We start from the raw sequence: 20,207 nt of genomic DNA on the forward strand, positions 1-20,207 counted from the left end.
TAGGATATAGAAATTATTTAAAAACTTGCATGCATTAATATACCAGAGGACTAAAGGGTATCTCCGTTTCATTTTCTATAGTGGCAAGATGTGTTTGCAGCACACATGGCACATATAAATCCTACAGTTTTATTCCCTGACTCCAGCTTCAGTGACCATCCTGGCTGAGCCCTGACTCTTTCTTGTTCCGTGAATCCAATTAATCACCTGAAACCAGAGGCATCCTTTTGCACCTGCTTTGCCCTCTGGTGGTTATGCTGGAACACATGTGGGAGCTGGAGTCTGGTATCTTCATCTGGGTCTGTGTTGGAAGGGATGCAGCTCCTCTAGGAAATAGAGGTTAGGTGGCAGTTTGGGACCATTTCTAAGGAAGATGATGCCCTTCTCTGTTGTTGCCTGGAAAGAAGCAACAAATACTCTGGTTCTTACTGTTTTGCCTATTGCTTTACTGTGACTCTTAGCTGCAAGGTCAAATGCAGCTGATGGGATAGCAACCAAGTCTGTGTAGTGCAGATGTGCGTCCAGCTCCCTGTACTGCATCCATGCCATAGATGACTCCTTGTGTGACTTACAGAGCTGAAGGGCAGGTCCCATGAGCCTTGACCCTGTGGCACTGAACTGTTGCATTCATACAAAAATGTTGCCCATCAGGACAGTGTTGGCTTTGGAGAGCAAAAGCTGCAGGATTCCCTGAGGAGCCAGGCTGTGGTGTCTGGGGCAGTTGGACATAGACAGCTCCTCCTCACTGCCCTTCACACTGGAGCCTGAATGATGCAGAGACAAGTCCTCTGACCAGCCCTTTTCAACGATAGAATAGTTTGGGTTGGAAGAGACATTCAGAGGACATCTAGTCCAACCCCCCTGCAATGAGCAGGGACACCTTTAACTAGGTCAGATTGTTCAGAACCACATTCAGCCTGGCCTTGAATGTCTCCAGGGATAGTGCATCCACCACCATTCTGGGCAACCTGTGCCAGCGTTTTACCACCCTCAGTGTAAAGAGTTTCTTCATCATATCCAGCATGAATCTCCGTTTTTTTTTTAGTTTAAAACCACCACCCATTGTCCTATCGCAACAGGTCCTTGTGAAAAGTCTCTTCCCAGCTTTCTTATAGGCTCCTTTTAATAATTTTAACTATTTTTTTGTCCCTGTACACGTTGTTTCAAAGCAGAACGTTGTTTTTTAAGCAGCACCAGGAGCCCCTTCGCCTCAGCGTCACAATCACACATCGAGCAACCCCTCAGCTCCACAGCTGCCCCTGCCAACGCTTAAAGGGGGCGGGGCGCCGAGGGCGCGAGGCCGCCAGCCAATCAGAGCAGCCGGCCGGCTCACCCAACCGTCTCGTCCCTTTCTCGTTAGAGCAGGCGGAGCTGAGGGCGCGGTTAAGGCAGTGGGTGTTCGCCATGCTGATCACGCTGTGCTACCTCTACCTATGGGCGCGCTGGGGGCCTTGCTCGGCAGGGCTCGTCCGCCGCACCGTGCGCCGCCTACACCGCTCCCGCTGTTCCTTCACCTTCTGCTGCTGCGCCGGCACTCCGCAGCTTCTGCAGCCGCGCACGCAGGCGCCGCCAGAGGAGCGAGTCTGCCTCAGGATAGGGAACAAAGTCTTTTTCACGGACGAGACGCAGGTACCGCCCCGCGCCGTGCGGCTGAGGCTCGGGAAGTGCCTCACCTGGCGCTGCCCAGGGCCGCTCGGCGGGGAAGGTGCCGTGCGGGAAGAGACCTCCCGCGTTGCCGTGGCAACGGGGAGCCGCCTTGCCCCGCGGCGAGGAGGGAGCTGTGCCTTCCCCGAGGGCTGAAGTGGCGGAGCCCGGGGGAAAAGGGGAGCTGCAGCTGTGGGGTTTGGGGCTGCGTTTTCCCTCTGAACATGTGACAGAGCTTGACAGTGGCGAGCTGGGGCTTGTGATCGGCAAAACCAGTAACTCGTATAGCTTCCCAGGCCTGTCACAGCCCTGGTTGTCAGGGGAAGCCCTTGGTAGGAAACATTAATACGTCTGTAGTTGCCTCCCTGCACTATTGAGAGGTAACTACATTCAGCTTGTGGGCAGAGGAATGCTTTTTCCTATGTAAAGCGCAGCTTTGTAAGCACAGCTATGGCAATAGGAGCACTTGGCTAGGCTACTACTTCCGTAGCAGTGGAAATAGTAGCACAAAGCTAGTATTTCCATATTTGTAACATTCTTTTAGCACATACAAGGCTTTAGTCTAAAAATAAATGCTGTGCTAGTGCACTCGAGATTTGCGCCGGACATTTAAAACGGAGCCGATTGAGCTTCTGGTTACAGAGAACTGCTGCTCCCGATACAGAACGTTGTTTTAAGTGAGGCAAATGACAGGAAAACCACCATCCATGAAAAATCACCTATTTTTTTCCCCAAATGGCTGGTGAGAGGAGGGTGGGGTGAGGTTGTGGTAGCCCACGACAGTGGAAAAATACTGTGCATGAACCACGCTTCGCTTACCATCATATGAAGTAAAACTGAAAGTAAGCTTGCTTCTGACTTTCAGGTTTGGAAGCAGAGCTCCTGCAGCACTTCCCCCCAGTCATCTGAGTTATTTAAGTTGATATTGGCTTTGTCTAGTTTTGTTACAAAATAACAGAACTCGTGTGGACAGTTCTGGTCTTCTTGATCTTTCCTTTTTGCTATTCTTTATATGTGTGTTTGTGGAAGTTATTTCAGTGGTTAGACATCTTACTTAAATGTGTGTTACTGAAATGTATTTATGAAGCATGTTGTTGACTGAGTACTACTCTTAAGAAGCAGAGAAGCTTTTCATAAACTCAGTTGGTAAAGAGGATGTTTTCAGTGCGGTGAAAACAAGATCACAAATGCTAATGGAGCTGGTTCAAAAATAGTGTTTTTGCTCTCTAATGAGCAGATTATTTCATACTTCAGAATCTCTCACAGCAAACTTAAATACTTAATTCACATTTTGAGGAAGCTCATTGTCTTGGTTTCCGCTGGGATAGAGTTAATTTTCTTCCTGGCAGTTCTTTTAGTACTGTGTACCAAAACATCACTGTGTTATCATTATTCTCACATTAAATCCAGAGCGCAGCACTGTACCAGCTACTAGGAAGAAAATTAACTCTATCCCAGCTGAAACCAGGATACTCAGAAAACTGTTACTAGATAATACTCATAAACCAGATAATACTCATAAAACCAATAGCACCAGTCCATGTGTTTAGAGGAGTTCTGATTCAATTACCTGGATTATTGCTTTATAAATCATGTTTCCACTAATTTATGCTGTTCTTTGCTCCATTTCTGCTCATTTCTGAAACAGCTTCTCCTTGGTCCTTGCATAGTAAGCACATTTTTTTTTATGTCTGCAGTGTTATTCATGCAGACTGACTTCATAAGCTTGTCAGTTTGTGTTCAATGAGAGCTGGGAAGCCCTCTAGGGAACTGCAGCTTGGCTTGAAGTTTGTCATAAAGCTAATGTTGTTATTGAAATGTAGTTACCTTTTAATTAAACCAGTTGCGTTTGACTCTGAGAATCTCTGCAGAAGATGCCTGCCACACTGCACCTTGGTAGTGTGGTACAGAAAGGTTGGCTCTATAAAAGATAGAGGCAACATCATGGTGAAGCTTTCTACATCATCTGTGATCACTGTGAAGCAAAAAAGGTTAACTAGCATGCTTTTTTTGGCTTCTAGGTAGCTAGCTAAATTACTTTGCTTTCTGAATAGGTATAACTGCCTCTGCACTGTTATCAGTGTCTTCTTTACAATTTATGACTTGCTGGTGTCTTATCTTAATCTGTAAAGTTTTTTGGGTTTTTTTTTTTTGTTTGTTTGTTTGATCTTTAATAAAATTTTGTACCTAAGATAGCACGAAGCTTCAGTAGTTCAGTCCACTTTCCTGTGGAAGATAGCAATGTTTACTCTCACAGCTTCTGTGCTCAGTAAAGCTGGTTGGATTGGCAAACTATCCCCATAGACTTAATACTGTGCAGTTTCATTTTAGATGTGGAGTGATGTACATGTTTAGTGTGTTATAGGGAAATTCTCCTGTTTCCACATAAAATTACTGAAGGCATGCAAAGCATGTGTTTCTAGTATAGTAGTAGCAAAATACCTGTTTCTGATGTTTGCCATTTTTAAAATATAGCAGAAAAATTCAATGGAATAGCTACATCTCATAAAAGTTGATATATGGGGACAGATTACATATTGAGAAGTTTTGAGGTTATTAAACCTGTTCTTTGGTCTACTGATTCCAGCTTTTGAGCTTTATTTGCTCCTTTGTGAGGACAGGATAGGAAACATTTTTATAATTCAATGAAGGAGACGTTTGTCCAGTGGTCTGATAAGTGGATAGACTACCTTATGGATGAACTTATTTTAAATAAGTTATTTCGTTAAGCTTAGTTACATACTGAATTTGTAATTTTGGTGCAAATGCATGGGGACTTAATATATTAAAAAAAAAAAAAAAAGTACCCTCTCTTTTTATTTCAAATAATTTTCTTAGGATTTTTCAAGTCACTTTTTAAAGAATTTGTCCTGAGGTTGTACATGTCCACAAAATAGAAATATCTTTCTATAACTGGCTTTACAAAGGAAGTCCTTTGTAAATTAGGTCTAAAAATCAGACCTATGTAGTATATAGTTCTTGGGTCACTTTTGGCTCACAGATTGTTTAGTCTTTTGTCAGATGGCTATGGAAAAGATGTATATGGCTTAACAGTGGGACTGTATGTTTCCTGGAGGATTGTTACACAACTGGAATGAATGCCACCTGAACTATTGTCCAGTTAGGGGGGCTATAGTATCTGATCAGTCAGGTTGTGCTTTGTGACTGCTTTCTCACTGCCAGGCAGCAGACAGTGCCCTTCAGCCACCAGAAGTGAGGCAGAAGTGAGGCAACAGGGCCTTGGCTTTGTGTATTTGGGGGATGAAGAGAGAAGGAAGGAAGCAAGAAGCAGGGTGAACTGCTGTGTGAATGAGATAGGAGGATTGGGTTGAATGAGGGAAGCTGCTGGTGACAAATGGCCTACAAAAGTCACAGCGCCAATAGTACAGTGGTCCTGTGGCCCACTCACTTTTGCGCTTTTTTAAAACTGATAGCTGGAGTCTCAATTAGCTTAAAAGCTGAGGTTGTCACTTTCAGTTTTACTTCTGATATGTTCCTGCTTAATGGTCAGACTTTTATCCCTATTTTTCCTCATGGGGAATGTGAAATGGTTCATGTAACACTGAAGGGTCAGATTTGAATTTAGGCTGGGGATAAGTTAAAAATTAATTGTTAAATCAGATGCTTGCTATACAAACTTATTTTTCTTCCTTTTTTCATTTTTTTTTTCCAGTTCCTTGATGACTCAAACAGGTGGAGTCTACTTCTCATTTCTCCTTTTATTTGTTCTGACAAGTTACTTAAAGCAGGACATATAGCTTTTGTGACAGAAAGCATTTCAGCTCAGACAGATAACTTGCAGAAAGTACCTGGATCTTCAAAAGAGGTAAGTAGTTCTCTTTGTTTCTTGCATAGAAAGTAGTACAGATGGGCCATTTGGTTGGAATAAACGTAAAACAATTGAAGGTAAAAAAAAAAAAATAAAAATCAATGGCAGATAATTTTTTTTTGTATGTTTATAATGTTGTTGGAAATAAAAAGGTAATATTCCCATTAAAATTAATCACTTTTAATACTCTAGTTACATTTTATGCTTCAAACAAACCAATAGACATTCTACTGCAATTGTTTTAGTAGCATGCTTCTCTGGCTGTGGATGGGAACTGTAGAATTCCATTGTGACTTTGCATAAGGCATGTAGGGTTAGATACACTGAATATGAAGAAAAATGCTTGAAAGCTGTCATATTAAGGCAGATCAGAAGTCCATTTATCTGAGTATCCTGTCTCTGTCACTAGCTGAAACGCCTCAGTAAGAAGCAAGCGTACGTTAGGATTCCTGAAGAGCCCTTCAAGTCTTCACCAAGTGATGGTGAAAAGTTGTGAGAGAAATAGAAGTCTGTCTTGGAACCTTTCTTTCACTGTGATTTATAAATACAAGTTAAAGTATTACACATTTGGATTATTTTGTCAGCCTGCAGGAGTAAGGCCAAAATCAAGCTTTCAGTCTTTTAGCTTTTCTGTAAAATGCAGTGGGGGAGTGGCAATACTTCTTGGTTGGAATTTACGAATGGTGTTTGCTTTTTAATGGATAATACTTATAAAATGGTTTTGAGGTGTCCAAATTTAAATTAAACTGGTATTGAAATCCTTGTGGAAGTATTCTTATAAAACTTTCATGTCCTGGATACTCAAAAAATCTAAAAAGTGCCTTCTCCACTACTATTGAAAGTCTGAAGACGTGGATTTAGAAGATGATGTTCTAAAACTTGAATTACTGAATATATAATATCCCTAACCCAATTATGCATAAGAATAGTATCCAAGCCCTATCAAAATGTGCTATGAACTTGAGATAATGTCTCTCTCTGCCCTACATTTTACTGTTATTTTACTGCTTTTTTTCTCACATGAGGAATGCTTGCTGCCTAGGCATCTCAGCTTGGATGCAGGTCTCAAGGAGGAGAAGGGTTGTAACCCAAAGCAAAAGATAAAATTACCTTCCAGGGTGGAAAAATCTTCCAAGCAGTACAGGTTGGCCTAAATCCTTCCTAAGGCAGACAGTTGTGTGAGCTCTATGTCCTCCTTAATGAAGAGGGCAGAATGGACCCCATTGCCTACTAGAAAGAGGAGAAATGGAAAGACATGTATACTAGGGTATTTCTGGGTAGGCAGTAATAAAACATTTGGCCTGATCTCTAGGGTACCATAAAATCGACAGAGCCCACACATTAAACAGGCTATGCCACAAACTGGGATCACCACCTGGGGGCAGTCCATAAGGTGTCTTCCTAAATGGCCCCTGCCATCCCCTGGCATCCTTGCTTTCTGGCATCAGGTTTCAAGCTTCTTAGAGTTAAAGGAAATCTGTCACATACATAGGTGCTTGCTGCCTGTCTGTTTCCCTGGACAAGGAATATATACTTCCTAGCTCACTTGTGCTGGGAGATAATCCAGGAGTCCTCTGCTGGAGTGAACATCAAGAGCAGAGTGGTTGGTAAATAGACTTACCTAACTTGAGTGCAGGAACAGAAAGACAGATTGGGAATGGGCACAGTGCCTGCAATTGAATTTTTAGTACCTTCACCCACCATGGATGCCTCTCAGTTCTAGAATAGAGCATATTTTTGGAGCATGTTAGACTTTGACCTCTAGAGGAATGGTGTCCAGGTGAAGGGGTACATCAGGCAAATTCATTATCTCTATGCAGTTCAGAGTGTGAGGATTGGAGGCACTGAAAGCTTGTTGAGAACTCTGGCACCTTTTATGCTGAAGTCTTCTGACTCTGCTTTCACTGGCCTCATTTTTCTTTGGAGCACGCAGGAAGTAGCCACACTGGTTTGTAAATGTTCTTATTGCCTTTGATATAAGACTGTGGAATCCATCCAGGTGGGCCCTGCTGCTGGGAGACAAATTAGACAGGATATCTGCTATGCTCTGTATATTGTTTTATAATGCACCTGGGATGTGCTGGACCAACTCATAAGGGAGAGTTGTTTGTTTTTTTTTTTCAGGGGGAATTTGTTTGTTTGTAGTTATTTTGTTGGGGTTTTTTTTGTGTGTGTGTTTGGTTCTTTTACTTTTTTGTTGTTTTTTTTAATTGGAAGGGTTGTTTTTGTTTTTTTTTTGGAGAGGGGTTATTTTTTTTCTGTAGCAGAGATGTCCACAAAAACATCTGTTTTGAAGCTCTAGTTTGTTCTTTTGAGGTTTTTTTTGTTTGGTGGACTTGTTAAAGCTTGTCGGTTTTGTTTGCATTTTCTTTAGCATATAAAATGTTTGTATTCTTGTGTAGATATTAATAATTAATTTGCTATATCAAATTCAAAAGTGATAGTCCAGGCAAGAGACCAAAACTATCATTTTATTTTGTTTGTTGTTCCTCTGTGCACACCTCACTTCTAGTGAGGCGCTCTGAATTCTGCTGTGTCTGGCTGTCAACATAGACAGGGGCTGTAAGGGTAGGTTGCTTCTGTGACCTATGAGGATTTTGAAACAGAAAGCCCTACAAAGAATGGCTTATCAGTGATCTGTGACTGGATTCAACTGTGGTGGATCCAGAAGACTGGAGTATAAATAATTTCTCATCTCTTGCTAGGAGCTGGCCTTTCATTCTGTATTCTGAGAAAATTTTGATCTAGTCATAGCAGGAAAGCTTGGCCTGTTTCAAAATATTCTGAGGATTTTTGTTCTGTTGTGAAGCAAATGGATCATTGCATGAGCAGGATTACAGGTCATATGTCTTGGCAAAAGTCTTACTTTGTGAGGTTCTTTTGTGTATTCACTTCGCTTGCACTAGACAGCAAAAACTACTTCTTGTAGCTTAATCCCAGTCGGCAGCTAAGTACTTTGCAGTCGCTCACTGGCTGCCACTCCTCCATGCTCCCCCTAGCAGGATGGGAGGAGAATTGAGCAAAAAGATAAAACTCATGGGTTGAGATAAGAACAGTTTAATAATTAAAATAAGATTTAACAAGAATTGTAATGAAAAGAGACAGCAAAGAGAGAGGAATAAAACTGAAGGACAAGTGATGCACAGTACACTTGCTCATCTGCTGATCGATACACAGCCCAACCCAGGCAGAGATTGGTCCCTCCCAGCCAACTCCTCCCAGTTTATATACCAAGCATGATGTTCTATGGTATGGAATATCCCTTTGGCTAGCTTGGGTCAGCTGTCCTGGCCATGTTCCTTCTTGGTTTCTTGTGCCTTTCTTCACTGGCAGAGCATGGAAAACTGAAAAGTCCCTGACTTAGAGTAAGCACTGCTTAATACATTTATGGTTTAGTTGTTTCTAGAAACGTTATTCTCATCCTAAATGCAAAACCCATGACACTGTGCCAGTCACTAGGAAGAACATTAACTACATGCCAGCTGAAACCAGGGCACTGCTTTTTACTTCTTAGCGTGTCTCATGTTTTACTTGGTGCTATGAAAAAATACCTTGCCCTCTACCACAGAGAGTGGCTCAGAGTTATGTGCCAAGTAAAATGGAGAAGGAAGCTGGTATCCTATGTCATAAATGTGTGTCATGTTTGTCACTGGTGATCATGAATTGCTGACTCTTAGCAGCAGGCCCTTAGAGTTTTGCGCCTTATGACCACAACTGAAGAGTTCCATTCCAAGCTGTGGGTGTTGTGCCAATAGACTGAACACAGTTGGGAATGCCTTCCATCTGGAAAGTGACGGTGTTGTCCAAGGCAACGCTCAAGACAATTGGCTGGGGCAATTCTGGCTGACTTCGTCAGACATCCACAGTGACAGTGGGGTGAAGTCTTGACTGATGTTGCAACTACAGTGATTCATATCTACCGGGGTCTGATATAAGTATCTTCCAGAAGGAGAATTTGTTCTGCTTCAGAACTGGATAATACTAGTGTGCCCAGAAATATGTCCTGTAACTTCAGAGGTGGTATTTCTTTGTGGTACATACACCTTTTTACTTTTACTTTTACAAGTGAGTGGTTTTTACTAGTGAGGGAGTCCAGACGTTCGGGACTTGAGTGATACATCTGTCATGAATTTGAGGGCTGTCTCTCACCAACTATGTTTTCTGGAGTGTCTGATTTGAAGCTGTTACTCATTCTTGTGTTACAGTTGTAGTGTAACCCATAAGTTAAAGCATGCAGCTGACCTTGTGGTAAACACAAACACACTGCCCATGTACTGTTATAATTTTCTCTTTTTGAGACTGTTTGTTCACTAAGGGTTAGTATAGGTAATGTATCAGAAGATACCCAGCCAGATTCCTTGTGAGGTATCCAAAGGTCACCTATATGAGTATGGCCTGGATGGTCTCATTTGGACTGTGCTAATCAGAAGGTGTCTTCGAGAATGGCTTAGAAATCAGACATGACCATTAAGGTTATATGAAATCTCAGTTTCTTCTTTCTTCTTGTTCCCTTGGGAAATACTGTAAAGTCAGAAGTTGGAAATAGATTCTTTTGGATATTGTGTAAACCACTTAACAGCAGTAGATGAAAAGGTAAACTTAGCTGATAGTCTAATTCTGAAAAACTAAAATACCCAAGAGTTCTTTCTCATTTTGTGTATTCAAAAGAAGCATTTTTTCTTACTGTGTTTAATCAGTATTCCATCTTGTGTGTAGTGATAAAAGGGTGAACTTCATGAAAGTGGTTTGGTGATGACAGTATCAAGGTGCTGGAGTTGCCATGTGGGAATTGAGCTTTATCTTCTAGTACTGGAACATATTACATGGCAAAAGCTAATTTTTCTTTAAGGTCATGAGAACAGGTGGTGCATAATTGTCTCTGAAAATGCCTTCAAAGGAGACCAGTTGGTCTGTGTATCCTATAAAGGATAAATACTGAGATATCATTCACAGTTTTTAATGAAATTGGGGCCTTACTCAGTTTTTGTTTTCAGGATTTACTCAAGCCGCTGTGTTTGTAAATTATCTGAATTGTTTTGTTTGGTACTGTTGTTTTATAAACATAAAGTTTAGAAGGGGTCACTTTCAGTTACGAGTCAGCAGACAGATTTGTAGTCTTTATTAATGTGTCTGCCTTTCAGAAGGAAACCAAAACTCTTTTCACTTTTCCTCTGTGTCTTTTGTAGCTGAACTCATTCTCGAAGATAGCACAGCTGTGTAGTTTGGGTTTAACAAACCTTGAAGAAAATAATCTCAAGTGTGACATCTTCACAATGCTTCTTTCCTGGAGAATAGAATTTTTTGAATCTTACATGTCCAGTTATGCTTCTGATAATGTGTACTTTTATTAAATCCTATAGTTTACTTTTGCTCTTTTTATCAGCTTTTTTTTTTTTTTTTTTTAGAATTTGTGCTGAAAGCCATGTCTTGAAAATAAATACAAACAGAATTTTACTTACAGAATGGGGTAATGTTCCCCTGCCTTTTTCTGTGTTACTTGAAGCTTTTATAGCCTTGATCTTTAGGAAAGATGTATTTGTACTCCCAATTTGCTATCAACTTGGTGTGAATGTTGCTTTGTTTACTTCTGTCAGGACTGAATCTTGTAGCAGGCATTGCTTTCTACATGATCCTTCCTCAGCAGGTTCTTTTGGTCGAATTCAATCTCTTACATTGACCTTTGTAGTCATGAAGGGTGCACTTTTTCATGAAGGGAACTGTCAACTGAAAGCCTTTTCTACTTGAGATGTGTTGTCTTATGATGCTGTTAAATGCAGTAGTTGTTTTAAACACATAAGGCATCACAAAAACAAGTCCTGAAAGTGATTCTACAAATTTAGGATTCTATAATCCTAGTAGCTACAGTTTTTTTTAAAGTACTTTCTTTACAATTACTTCCAGTCATTGGGTTTGCTAGTTGTACTGCTTTGTCTTGATTATGTCCCTCTCTTGGTTCTGCCTACTGTTGTGCTGCTTTTCAATAGCAGAATCCTTTGGGAAGGAAGGGCAGTTTTTATTTGGAGTTCATCTTACAGACTCATAATGCAGTTGGTATTTTGATATTTTTCTGTAACCTTTTCAAACTGAAAAACATGCATATGCTTTATTCTAGATTGTGAAGTGGTCAGACTATTGCTCACCATTGGCCTGTATACCTGGTGAGCCTTACAAGTTAATTGCTGAAGCAAGCTTAGATAATTTCAGTAACCTTGGAATAGCATTCATGGAAGACAGGCTTCAAATGGATGATGGAATGGTGCCACACAAGATTGTTTGTAAGTATCTTCATGAATTGTTTTTAATAGTAGAACATGTTTGTTTCATAGCTGTTTTAGGACTGTACATATAATCTTTGTACCATGCATTTATTTTGGCACAATGTTTGCTTCCTGTTGACATTCTGGGCTGTTGATTACTCTATAGCACTACAGTGTTTTATACTGTCAAATATAGAGATTCTTGAAAAGTTAGACCACTTTTTGAGAGTTGGTCTCTTTACAGATCTCTACATCTTTAAAAATGCAACAACAGAAATAACAGAAAAATGGATCAAAACATTTTTTGAATAAATAAGCTACTGCCAGTAGTTTACTTCAGTGTGATGAGATCTGTTTCATTTATCAGCAGTCTCGTTTTTCCTGCCTAATTGTGTCTTCTCAGTTGTCTTGATAAAACTTGGGTCATGTAGAATAATAAAATAATGATTTTGGCTACAAAAGGAAACCGCTCCCTGTCCCTAACCTCCCTAAATAAGGCATATCAATAATGTAGATCGTAGTGCTTTGGCAGAAGTCAGGGAATGCCAAAATCAAGAGCAGCTAGACAGTGTGCAAGAGGGTAGGAATATGCTCATAAAGGTATATGATGTGAAATTTTGTCTCTTGGTGCTTTTCTGCAAAAACATTCATGTAGGAGCAGGTAGAAGCTGAGTGTCCCAGTCATTTACTTTTCAGAATGCTTTCTGGCTCATTTTGCCTCAAGTACTGTGTGCATGCTAGAACTGCTTCAGTAGGATATAGGATATAGGCCGATTGCTATGAAATTTTCCTGGGCTGTGAAAAAAATTCTTGGTTCACATTTCTGCTCCAAACTAGGCAAAGGGAGTATACAAGGGAATACAAGTGTTGTTAAGTGAAGAAAATTATTATACTTGGATCTGGTGTTGTGTGCCAGTTGACTTTTGTTAATAAAATTTCTCACTGAATTTTTTTTGAGAAATCGGAAGCAAAGCCATAGGAAATTTCTTCGGCCTTATGGGAATGGAGAGAGATTCAGTGAAATTTTTCAGACTTTGACTTGAAATATTTTCATGGCTCAGCAGCTGAAAAAAATTACCCTATGAAAAGTATATTTTTTTTTCCTCTCCTGTTATTTAGTTTGCTCTGCAAGTTTCACACTGATAATAATCATATTTGCCCTTCTTTTCTCACTTGTATTTGCCAGAAGTTTTTTGTCTTTGCATTTCCATCCTTTTCTGGGGGGAGAAAGAGAAAGGTTTAACAGTTTTTCTTATTTGATAGTTTTCCCTCGTATTCTCAGCTTCCAAGTCTTGCTGTGGTGGGTATGTCTCCTTTTCTGCAGACTGAAAGCTGTTCAGGTTTTGTTCATTCCCCTTAACTTGTTCAAGGCTTTTATCTGCAGCCTTCAGCAGTGCAAAAGTCACAGTTCAATGTCTTCATCTTACCCAATATCATCATTTTATTAGCTTATTTCAAAATAGTTAATTTCAAAATAACAGCAAGCAGTTTTTGCACCCTGCCCTCCTTAAGCAGCCAGTATTTTTTTCCAAAAGTTCTTTCCTTGCTTCATTGTGTCATTTGTTGGGGACAGAGGGACAGGCAAAATAACAAGCTGGTAAATTTATGCATTTCTGGGAACTTCCTCACCCTCCCACACACTGATTATCATTCTGTTAAGAATACATCTTCATTGTGTTCAGTACTTGTCATGTTTTACTTTTGTGCAAATATGTTTGCATTCACAATAAATGTTACTTTGTTTAAATGTGCCATGTAAATATCCGACTATGGTGCTCTCAGTCAGACTTTCCTGAAACAGAAAGTCATTAGAGTAAATGACTTGTGTCATGAGTGCAAATTTATTATGTTCTTGGAGGAGAGGATTAGGATTTGGTGTGTCAAAAAAATTCTTGCTGTTATAGATGTTTTGTAGTGAAATTAAATCTAAATCCTGCCATGGTTTTGATAGTCGTCATAGCTCTTTAAATATCACCTTGATAACCCATTTTTCTTACTATTTAACTCTTTCAGCTGTCCATCTACAGGAAACTACTCTGAAGGAGTTGGTGGAGGTGGAACCGTCTGTAAAAGAGCAAAGTGTAAGCAGTACACAAATGGATGAAGTAACTCCTGCTGCTACTTTTGGGACTACTCTGAAATCAGGATTGGGAGTAGCAGAGACTGCAGGACAATGTGAAGAGGAGAAATCCAAGCTGAAGAAGGAAAGTGAGCCTGAAGATGAATCCAACAGTTTATCTGACAAAGAGACAGGTACTGGAGAACATCATCGCTTGCATCTTTCCACCTGTCATGAATGCATGCAACTTGAAAACACTACTATTGAATCAGTCAGATATGCCTCTGCAGAAGACATTCCAAAACTTTCTGATGATTGCAATAGCACACTCGAAGGGAATGATGGTTTTCTGGCAAAAGGAATTAAGAGAGTAAACCTTGCTGGAAAGCCCCCTAATATATTGATTTATCTTGGCTCTGAAACTGCAAAAGTGGAATTTGAGCAGGTAAAATCAATCCTTCAAGAATGCATTGATGCAGACAGCTACACCGTCTACCAGCTGCATGAGGAACAAGTTCTGAAAGCTCCCTGGGTTGATAATTCACTGCTGTTGGTCATTGCCACAGATGAGCCTATTTCTGAGGAGAACCACAAACAATTTATGAAGTTTTTATCTAAAGGTGGAAAGATTCTAGGATTTTCTTCATCTTTTACATTTGGTGGCATACAAATAAAGAGAAGAAACAACTTGAAGAAGGTTGTTCATGAATTAGTATTCTCTAAAATGGACAGCACTGAAATGAAGTTAAATCTCTTGGTCAGTGGTTGTATTTTTGAGGAAGTAATGGAGGAAGATACAAGCAAAGTGAAGATACTGAGTCGATTAAATAATGCTGATAAAGACACAGTTATTGTTCATCTATCTTACGGAGACAGTGGAGGAGAAGCTGTTCTTTCTCAGGTACTGTATACAGAAACATTAATTTGCTGAAAAAGTTCACTTTTTCCCATTGCATGCTCTTGGGGATGCCTGTCAAAGGGAGGTGTAGGTGGATATCTTAATGAATGAATAAGGACTCTGCAGAATGTCTTTCACTTGATCCTGAGGAAGCTTAAAGAATGTTAGAGAAATGTCACTGCTGTTTCACTTCCTCCTTTTCACCATGTAGCTATGCACATGTAGATCATGCAAGACCACAGCTGGTGGCAGAGAACAGATTTGCACAGTAAGCAAGCATCTTCAAGAGCAGAGCTACCTTTTGCTGCCTGCTAGAGGCTGTGCAGTGATACAGCTTTCATTTTGCAGTAGATGAGGAATACAACGGAGACACACTTGAACAAACTTTATGGAAGATTCTAGGACCCTTTTTTACCAATATTTTAGTTACAGGAGAATTTTCTCAGGAGCCCATAGCGCTCAAATTTAACTGCTCATGTATCGGGTAGCATGCACTCTTCCAGCAATTATGTAACATAGAAATACTCATCGGGTTTCTTAGAAGTGTTTTTGTCTGTTTATCAGATTAAATCTGCTAGCTTTTTGGAAACTCTGTTATACATAGTAGCATGTTTATAGCTTTATGTAGGAAGTTGTGCCACCCATGTGCTGTGCGCTTGTACTAGAAAATTGATTAGCTACTGTTGCTATCCGTTTCTGCAAGTTCCGTGGTGAAACCTGCTTTGCTCTACCGTTTAAATTGACCCTTCTGCTGCAGTAAAACTCAATACTGCAGAGGTTTTCCGCAGAAAAAGGGCATTACAGTATAGCTTCAAAAATCAGATTAACAGGATTAGTGTGTCATTTTATAATTTTAAATAACTTCCAGTCTGGATTTGAAACGCCTTATTGTTTTCTCTTCAGGGGACAGTGACATCAGCCATTAAATATTCTGTCACAGTCTTGTTGTTTCCCTTTTTTTTTTTCTGTTCTTCCCTGCCCCCCATTTTGGTATATTTCCTGAATTTCAATAAAATAGATCAAATATGAAGAACATGATTAAAATGTGCAAAATTTGAGAAATTAGCAGATAATAGCTTTCAATTTTCACTAAATTAATATGCATATAGTAGGGTACAAAGGCTTCTAAATATCACAGAACGGTTGGGGCTGGAAGGGACCACTGCAGATCATCTAGTCCAATCTCCCTGCTCAAGCAGTGTCACCCAGAGCACATTACTCAGGATTGTGTCCACATGGCTCTTGAATATCTCCAGGGAAGGAGACTCCACAACCTCTTTGCATAACCTATTCCAGTGCTCAGTCACCCTCATAGCAAAGAAGTTCTTCCTCATGTTCAGGTAGAACGTCCTGCATTTTAGTTTATGCCCACTGCCTCTTGTCCTAGTGCTTGGCACTACTAAGAGCCCCATCCTCTTGACACCTTCCTTTCAGTTGTTTATACACATTGATCAAATTCACCCTTCGCCTTCTCTAAGCTGAACAGGCCCAACTCTATCAGCCTTTCTACTAGTAACTGGATAGTTCAGCAACCACAGTCAGAACAAAGCTGCTTTTGAAAATGTTATACTTAGCTCTAAACTAAAATGTGTAATACCAAATACTAACAGCATTTTTTTTTTCTTTATTCCCTCTGCACATGTCCTGCCAGGCACACTTGGAACTGGATATCAATTCTATGGATGTCCAAACTGACTTTAATTTGCTTAAGATAAGCAATACCAAGAGATATGAAGTTCTCAAAGAGATCCTGACATCACTTGGCCTGAATTGTGAATTAAGTAAAATTCCCATGTTAACACCTATTTACCTTCTCTCTTCTGATGAGGTAAGGCTTCTGCTTACATTTCAGTTATTTGAGATTTATGCTACAAGACAAATTCAGTGTTCATTTAAAAACACCTAGTTTCTTATGTAGTATTTTTGTTTGGAGATGTTTACTTATGTACTACAGGTAAGCATAAAGTTCAATTTCTACTCTGTCAGTATTTTGTTATCTGCCAGCAGTAGTTTTGAACTTAAACGTGGGAATATTGGGCAGTTAATTTATCAGGTATATTTGATGTATTTCTGTTAAGAGCTTTTATGCTTATTTGCATGCTTCTCCAATATCAAAGCACAAGGATGTTGTAAGCTACAGAAAGAACTTATTTAAAAGACAAGATTTGGTTTTCTTTTAAAATGAGGTAGAAAGTTCTGTATAGGCTGGTAGCAAAAGGTCAAGCTGAAATTATGGAGAATGGTGTGGCAGACCAAAGGTGAAAGAGCTGAATGAGTAGGGAAGAGTGTGTGTGATTACAAAATGAACAGCTTTATTCCTGTGGCTGTTGTAATGTTTCCTGGAAATAGAATAGGTTCTTGTAGTTCAAATAGTCAGCTGTCTATTCTGAACATCTCAATTTGAGGCATTCTAATGAAGAATTGTGAACATATAAAGCAGTAATTTTAACTTGTTTGTTTGTTTGTTTTTAACATGACTTCAAATACATGAGGACTATATTATATTGATCTGAAGGGGTGAAAGAAGTAGGTTATTAAAAACCTATATGGGTTACTCAGGCTCCTTGATGTTGTTTCCAGCCCATTTAGCCCTGTCAATAGTTGCAGTTACTGCACTTGCCTGATTTCTGCTCCTTTTCTGTACCACTCTTACATTAGCACAGAAATGCTAATGTCTGTCTTTAGGGGAATTCAGCTATAGAAGCTCCTCCTTGGGTGCCTGTTTCCAGCAGTATCAAATATCACATCCTTTTTTGGCTACAGGATCAATCAGTGAACCAAGTGACATATTACAGCTGAAATGCTTTCTAAATAAATTATGATCTTTCAGATTTAGATCATACTTTTCAAAACCCTGTTCGTTAATCTGAAAGGTGGTATGATAAGCATTGCACGATTTATAGATTGGGAATATGTGATATTTTTTTAAGTTTGCAAGAGACAAATTATGTTTTGAGTGATTAATCGGTGAATGTTGTTTTGGGGTCCTTTATGGATGTGCAAGGACAGAAACAATGCAAAGATTTCTTCACTGTGGAGAGGAGGAGGATGTCTGGAAAAAGTTGCCCAAAGAAGCTGTGGCTGCCCCATCCCCAGAAGTTGTCAAGGCTGGGGTGGATGGGGCCTTCAGCAACCTGCTCTAGTGGAAGGTGTCCCTGCCCATTGCAGGGGTTTGGAACTGGAAGATCTCTGAGGTCCCTTCCAACTCAACCCATACTCTGACTCTGTGATATGTGACTTCACTGTATAGCAGGCAAGTCAGTTGCAGATCCAAACTGACTAAAATACTATTAATAGATGTATCTGTAAATTTAAATCTGTATTTGTTTTCTATGTCTCTGAAGATACTGCTAATACTTTTTGCTGGTACATTAATGCCTTTGTCTAACAACTCAGGTTGGATGTAACAATAATAATTAGGCAAAATGCAGAGAGCTTTTTTTTGCTTGTTTTTGTTTTGTTTGTTTTTTGTTATTCTGCTTGAATGGTTGCCCTTTCTTGTTTGCCAGACTCTGCCAGATCCATCTCCACTTTACAATGGTGAAAATACTATTGGAAATGCTCCTATCCAGCCTTCTGCTTGAAGCAGGGCTGTTGCTAACACTACATCAGTTCAGCCATGCCCTTTGGTTGAAACTTGAAAACTTCCAAGCGTGCATGGTGCAACCTGTCTGTGCAACCTGTTCCAGTGCTGCTGTTCCATTCTATTGATTTTTTTTTTTTTATACTTTTTCTCTGATGTCCAGCCTGAACCTCTCAAGCTGCAGTCTATGGCTGTTATTTTATTATATTGTCTGGCACTATAAAGTAGTATTTAGCTCTGTCATTCTTTTAACTCTCTTAAGTAGTTACAGATTGTTAGTAAATCACTGCTTAGCCTCCTCTTTGCCCAACTGAATGAACCCAGCTTTCTTATCCTCCTTTTACAGATACATTGTGTACTTCTAACCCCTTTGTGGGTCCTAATTAGCAGTTCTTTGCATAAGCTGAAGTCTGCTTTCCCAAGACCTAATTGCTGATTCACTTTCAGCTTTCCTCCAGATTTTTTATTCTTGTAGTTGCTACAGCTAATGCTGCTGTCTGTGACCAAATATGAAACAAGTTCTTCCCTGTCTGTGAGCAGTATGTTTGTAAGAATTGGTTATCTATTTGTGTGACAGATGTGAAAACAAAACCCTTTTTGCCTAATAGTAAATGTGCTCTATACAGAAGACTTGTAGTTTATTTAGCTCTTCCTCTTTTGTTCTCCACCTTCACTCTTTTACCCTGATTGTTTCTTTCCTATGCACTTGCAATTTGCATGAACTAAGTTAGCTAATTTCTGTCAAAACGCGCCATCTAGTGGCGTATCACAGGGTTGCAGGCCATCTGGTAAAGATATTTCTCCAATGTATACTGTATAGTTAAGGTTTATACCTGTTTTTTCCACAGTTTTTTTTTTTTTAGTGGTAATTTTTCTGTGTTGGTGTGTGTAGTTCATTTTTTTTTCAATGCCTTTCACTTTAGCCACAACATGCTTCCAGAAGAATATTGTGTGAAAGGAAGATGCAATGTGTGTGTAAACCCTTCCATTAATAATAAGAAGGTAGCATAAAAAAATAAAAAATTATGTAATAATTTAGCTATCTAAAAAGTCACTTATTTTTCTTCTTATGTCATGTTCTACATAGGTCATCTTGCTTTCCTAGAGAGCAACAATGTACAGAAATGTACCTGACAGGTGAATAATTTGAAGGAAATACTTTGTTTAATGTCAGAGTGAGTCAAGTAGTGCTGGAAATGGAGGAAGCTGTTTTGCAAACTGTAGTACTTTTGGACTTCCTTATTTATAACTACATGGAAAGCTTGCCCTGTGCAAGTCACTGGGGGCGTATTGAATAGTATATTCCTTCACTCAGATTATCCAAGCAATGCTCATTGACTTGAGCAAAAATTACTTTTTTTTTTTTAACTTTTGGATTATTTTCTTATGCTTTCCTGTTATAAGTAATTAATAATGATTGAGCAAGCTTGATGTGTTGTTTGCAGTTTCAAAAATGGAAGAATGGCACATCTTCTTGTTTCTTGAAGTTGGCAGTTCAGTAATGATTCCTCATGCCCAAACTGGAGGTTGCATCTGTACTGTTACATTTAAAACCAAAATGCTGGTAGACCTCACCTGGTCAGATTTTTCTAGTTAATTTAGAAACTACAAGCTCCTTTTGCTTATGTGGAAGAAATAATAATTTATTTTGCTCTGCATTTTCTACTTCATTTAGAAAAAATACAGATTTTTTTTTTCCCTCATTTTAAAATTCTTTAAAGAGTTAATTTGTTTTTTTTTTTCTTTTCTTTCTGTAAACTTCGATTTACAATAGAGCTGTGCCCTGTTCTGTGCGATTTCTTTGGTTTCTCTTTGCCACCCTCTTTCCTGCTTTGTCACTTCAGAACTTTTATCAGACCTATTTTCTACTATATTGTGGACATGAAATAAAACTTCAACTTTATTATGTGAATAAGTAGCTTCTCTTGTCCTTTCCT

General features: G+C 39.5%; 1 protein-coding gene across 2 annotated transcripts in view; it reads left to right on the forward strand.

Annotated features, from left to right (window-relative positions):
• The first annotated feature begins 1,393 nt into the window (after positions 1-1,393).
• HLCS (holocarboxylase synthetase) overlaps positions 1,394-20,207 on the forward strand; it is a 119,463-nt gene continuing 100,649 nt past the window's right edge. The window contains exons 1-5 of one of the 2 annotated variants that reach the window (XM_057410068.1): positions 1,394-1,629; positions 5,318-5,470; positions 11,586-11,748; positions 13,744-14,690; positions 16,339-16,515. In XM_057410068.1, the coding sequence (XP_057266051.1) occupies positions 1,405-1,629; positions 5,318-5,470; positions 11,586-11,748; positions 13,744-14,690; positions 16,339-16,515 (1,665 nt within the window). In that variant the 5' untranslated portion in view covers positions 1,394-1,404. Of the gene's footprint in view, positions 1,630-1,771; positions 2,025-5,317; positions 5,471-11,585; positions 11,749-13,743; positions 14,691-16,338; positions 16,516-20,207 lie in introns of those variants that run through there. The other variant, XM_057410069.1, reaches the window with a different exon arrangement.

This window comes from Pezoporus wallicus, unplaced genomic scaffold (genome assembly GCF_028554395.1).
Source record: "Pezoporus wallicus isolate ANWC-B61680 ecotype Strahan unplaced genomic scaffold, APGP_CSIRO_Pwel_v1 contig_7011, whole genome shotgun sequence".
In the NCBI taxonomy this organism is placed as follows: domain Eukaryota; kingdom Metazoa; phylum Chordata; class Aves; order Psittaciformes; family Psittacidae; genus Pezoporus; species Pezoporus wallicus.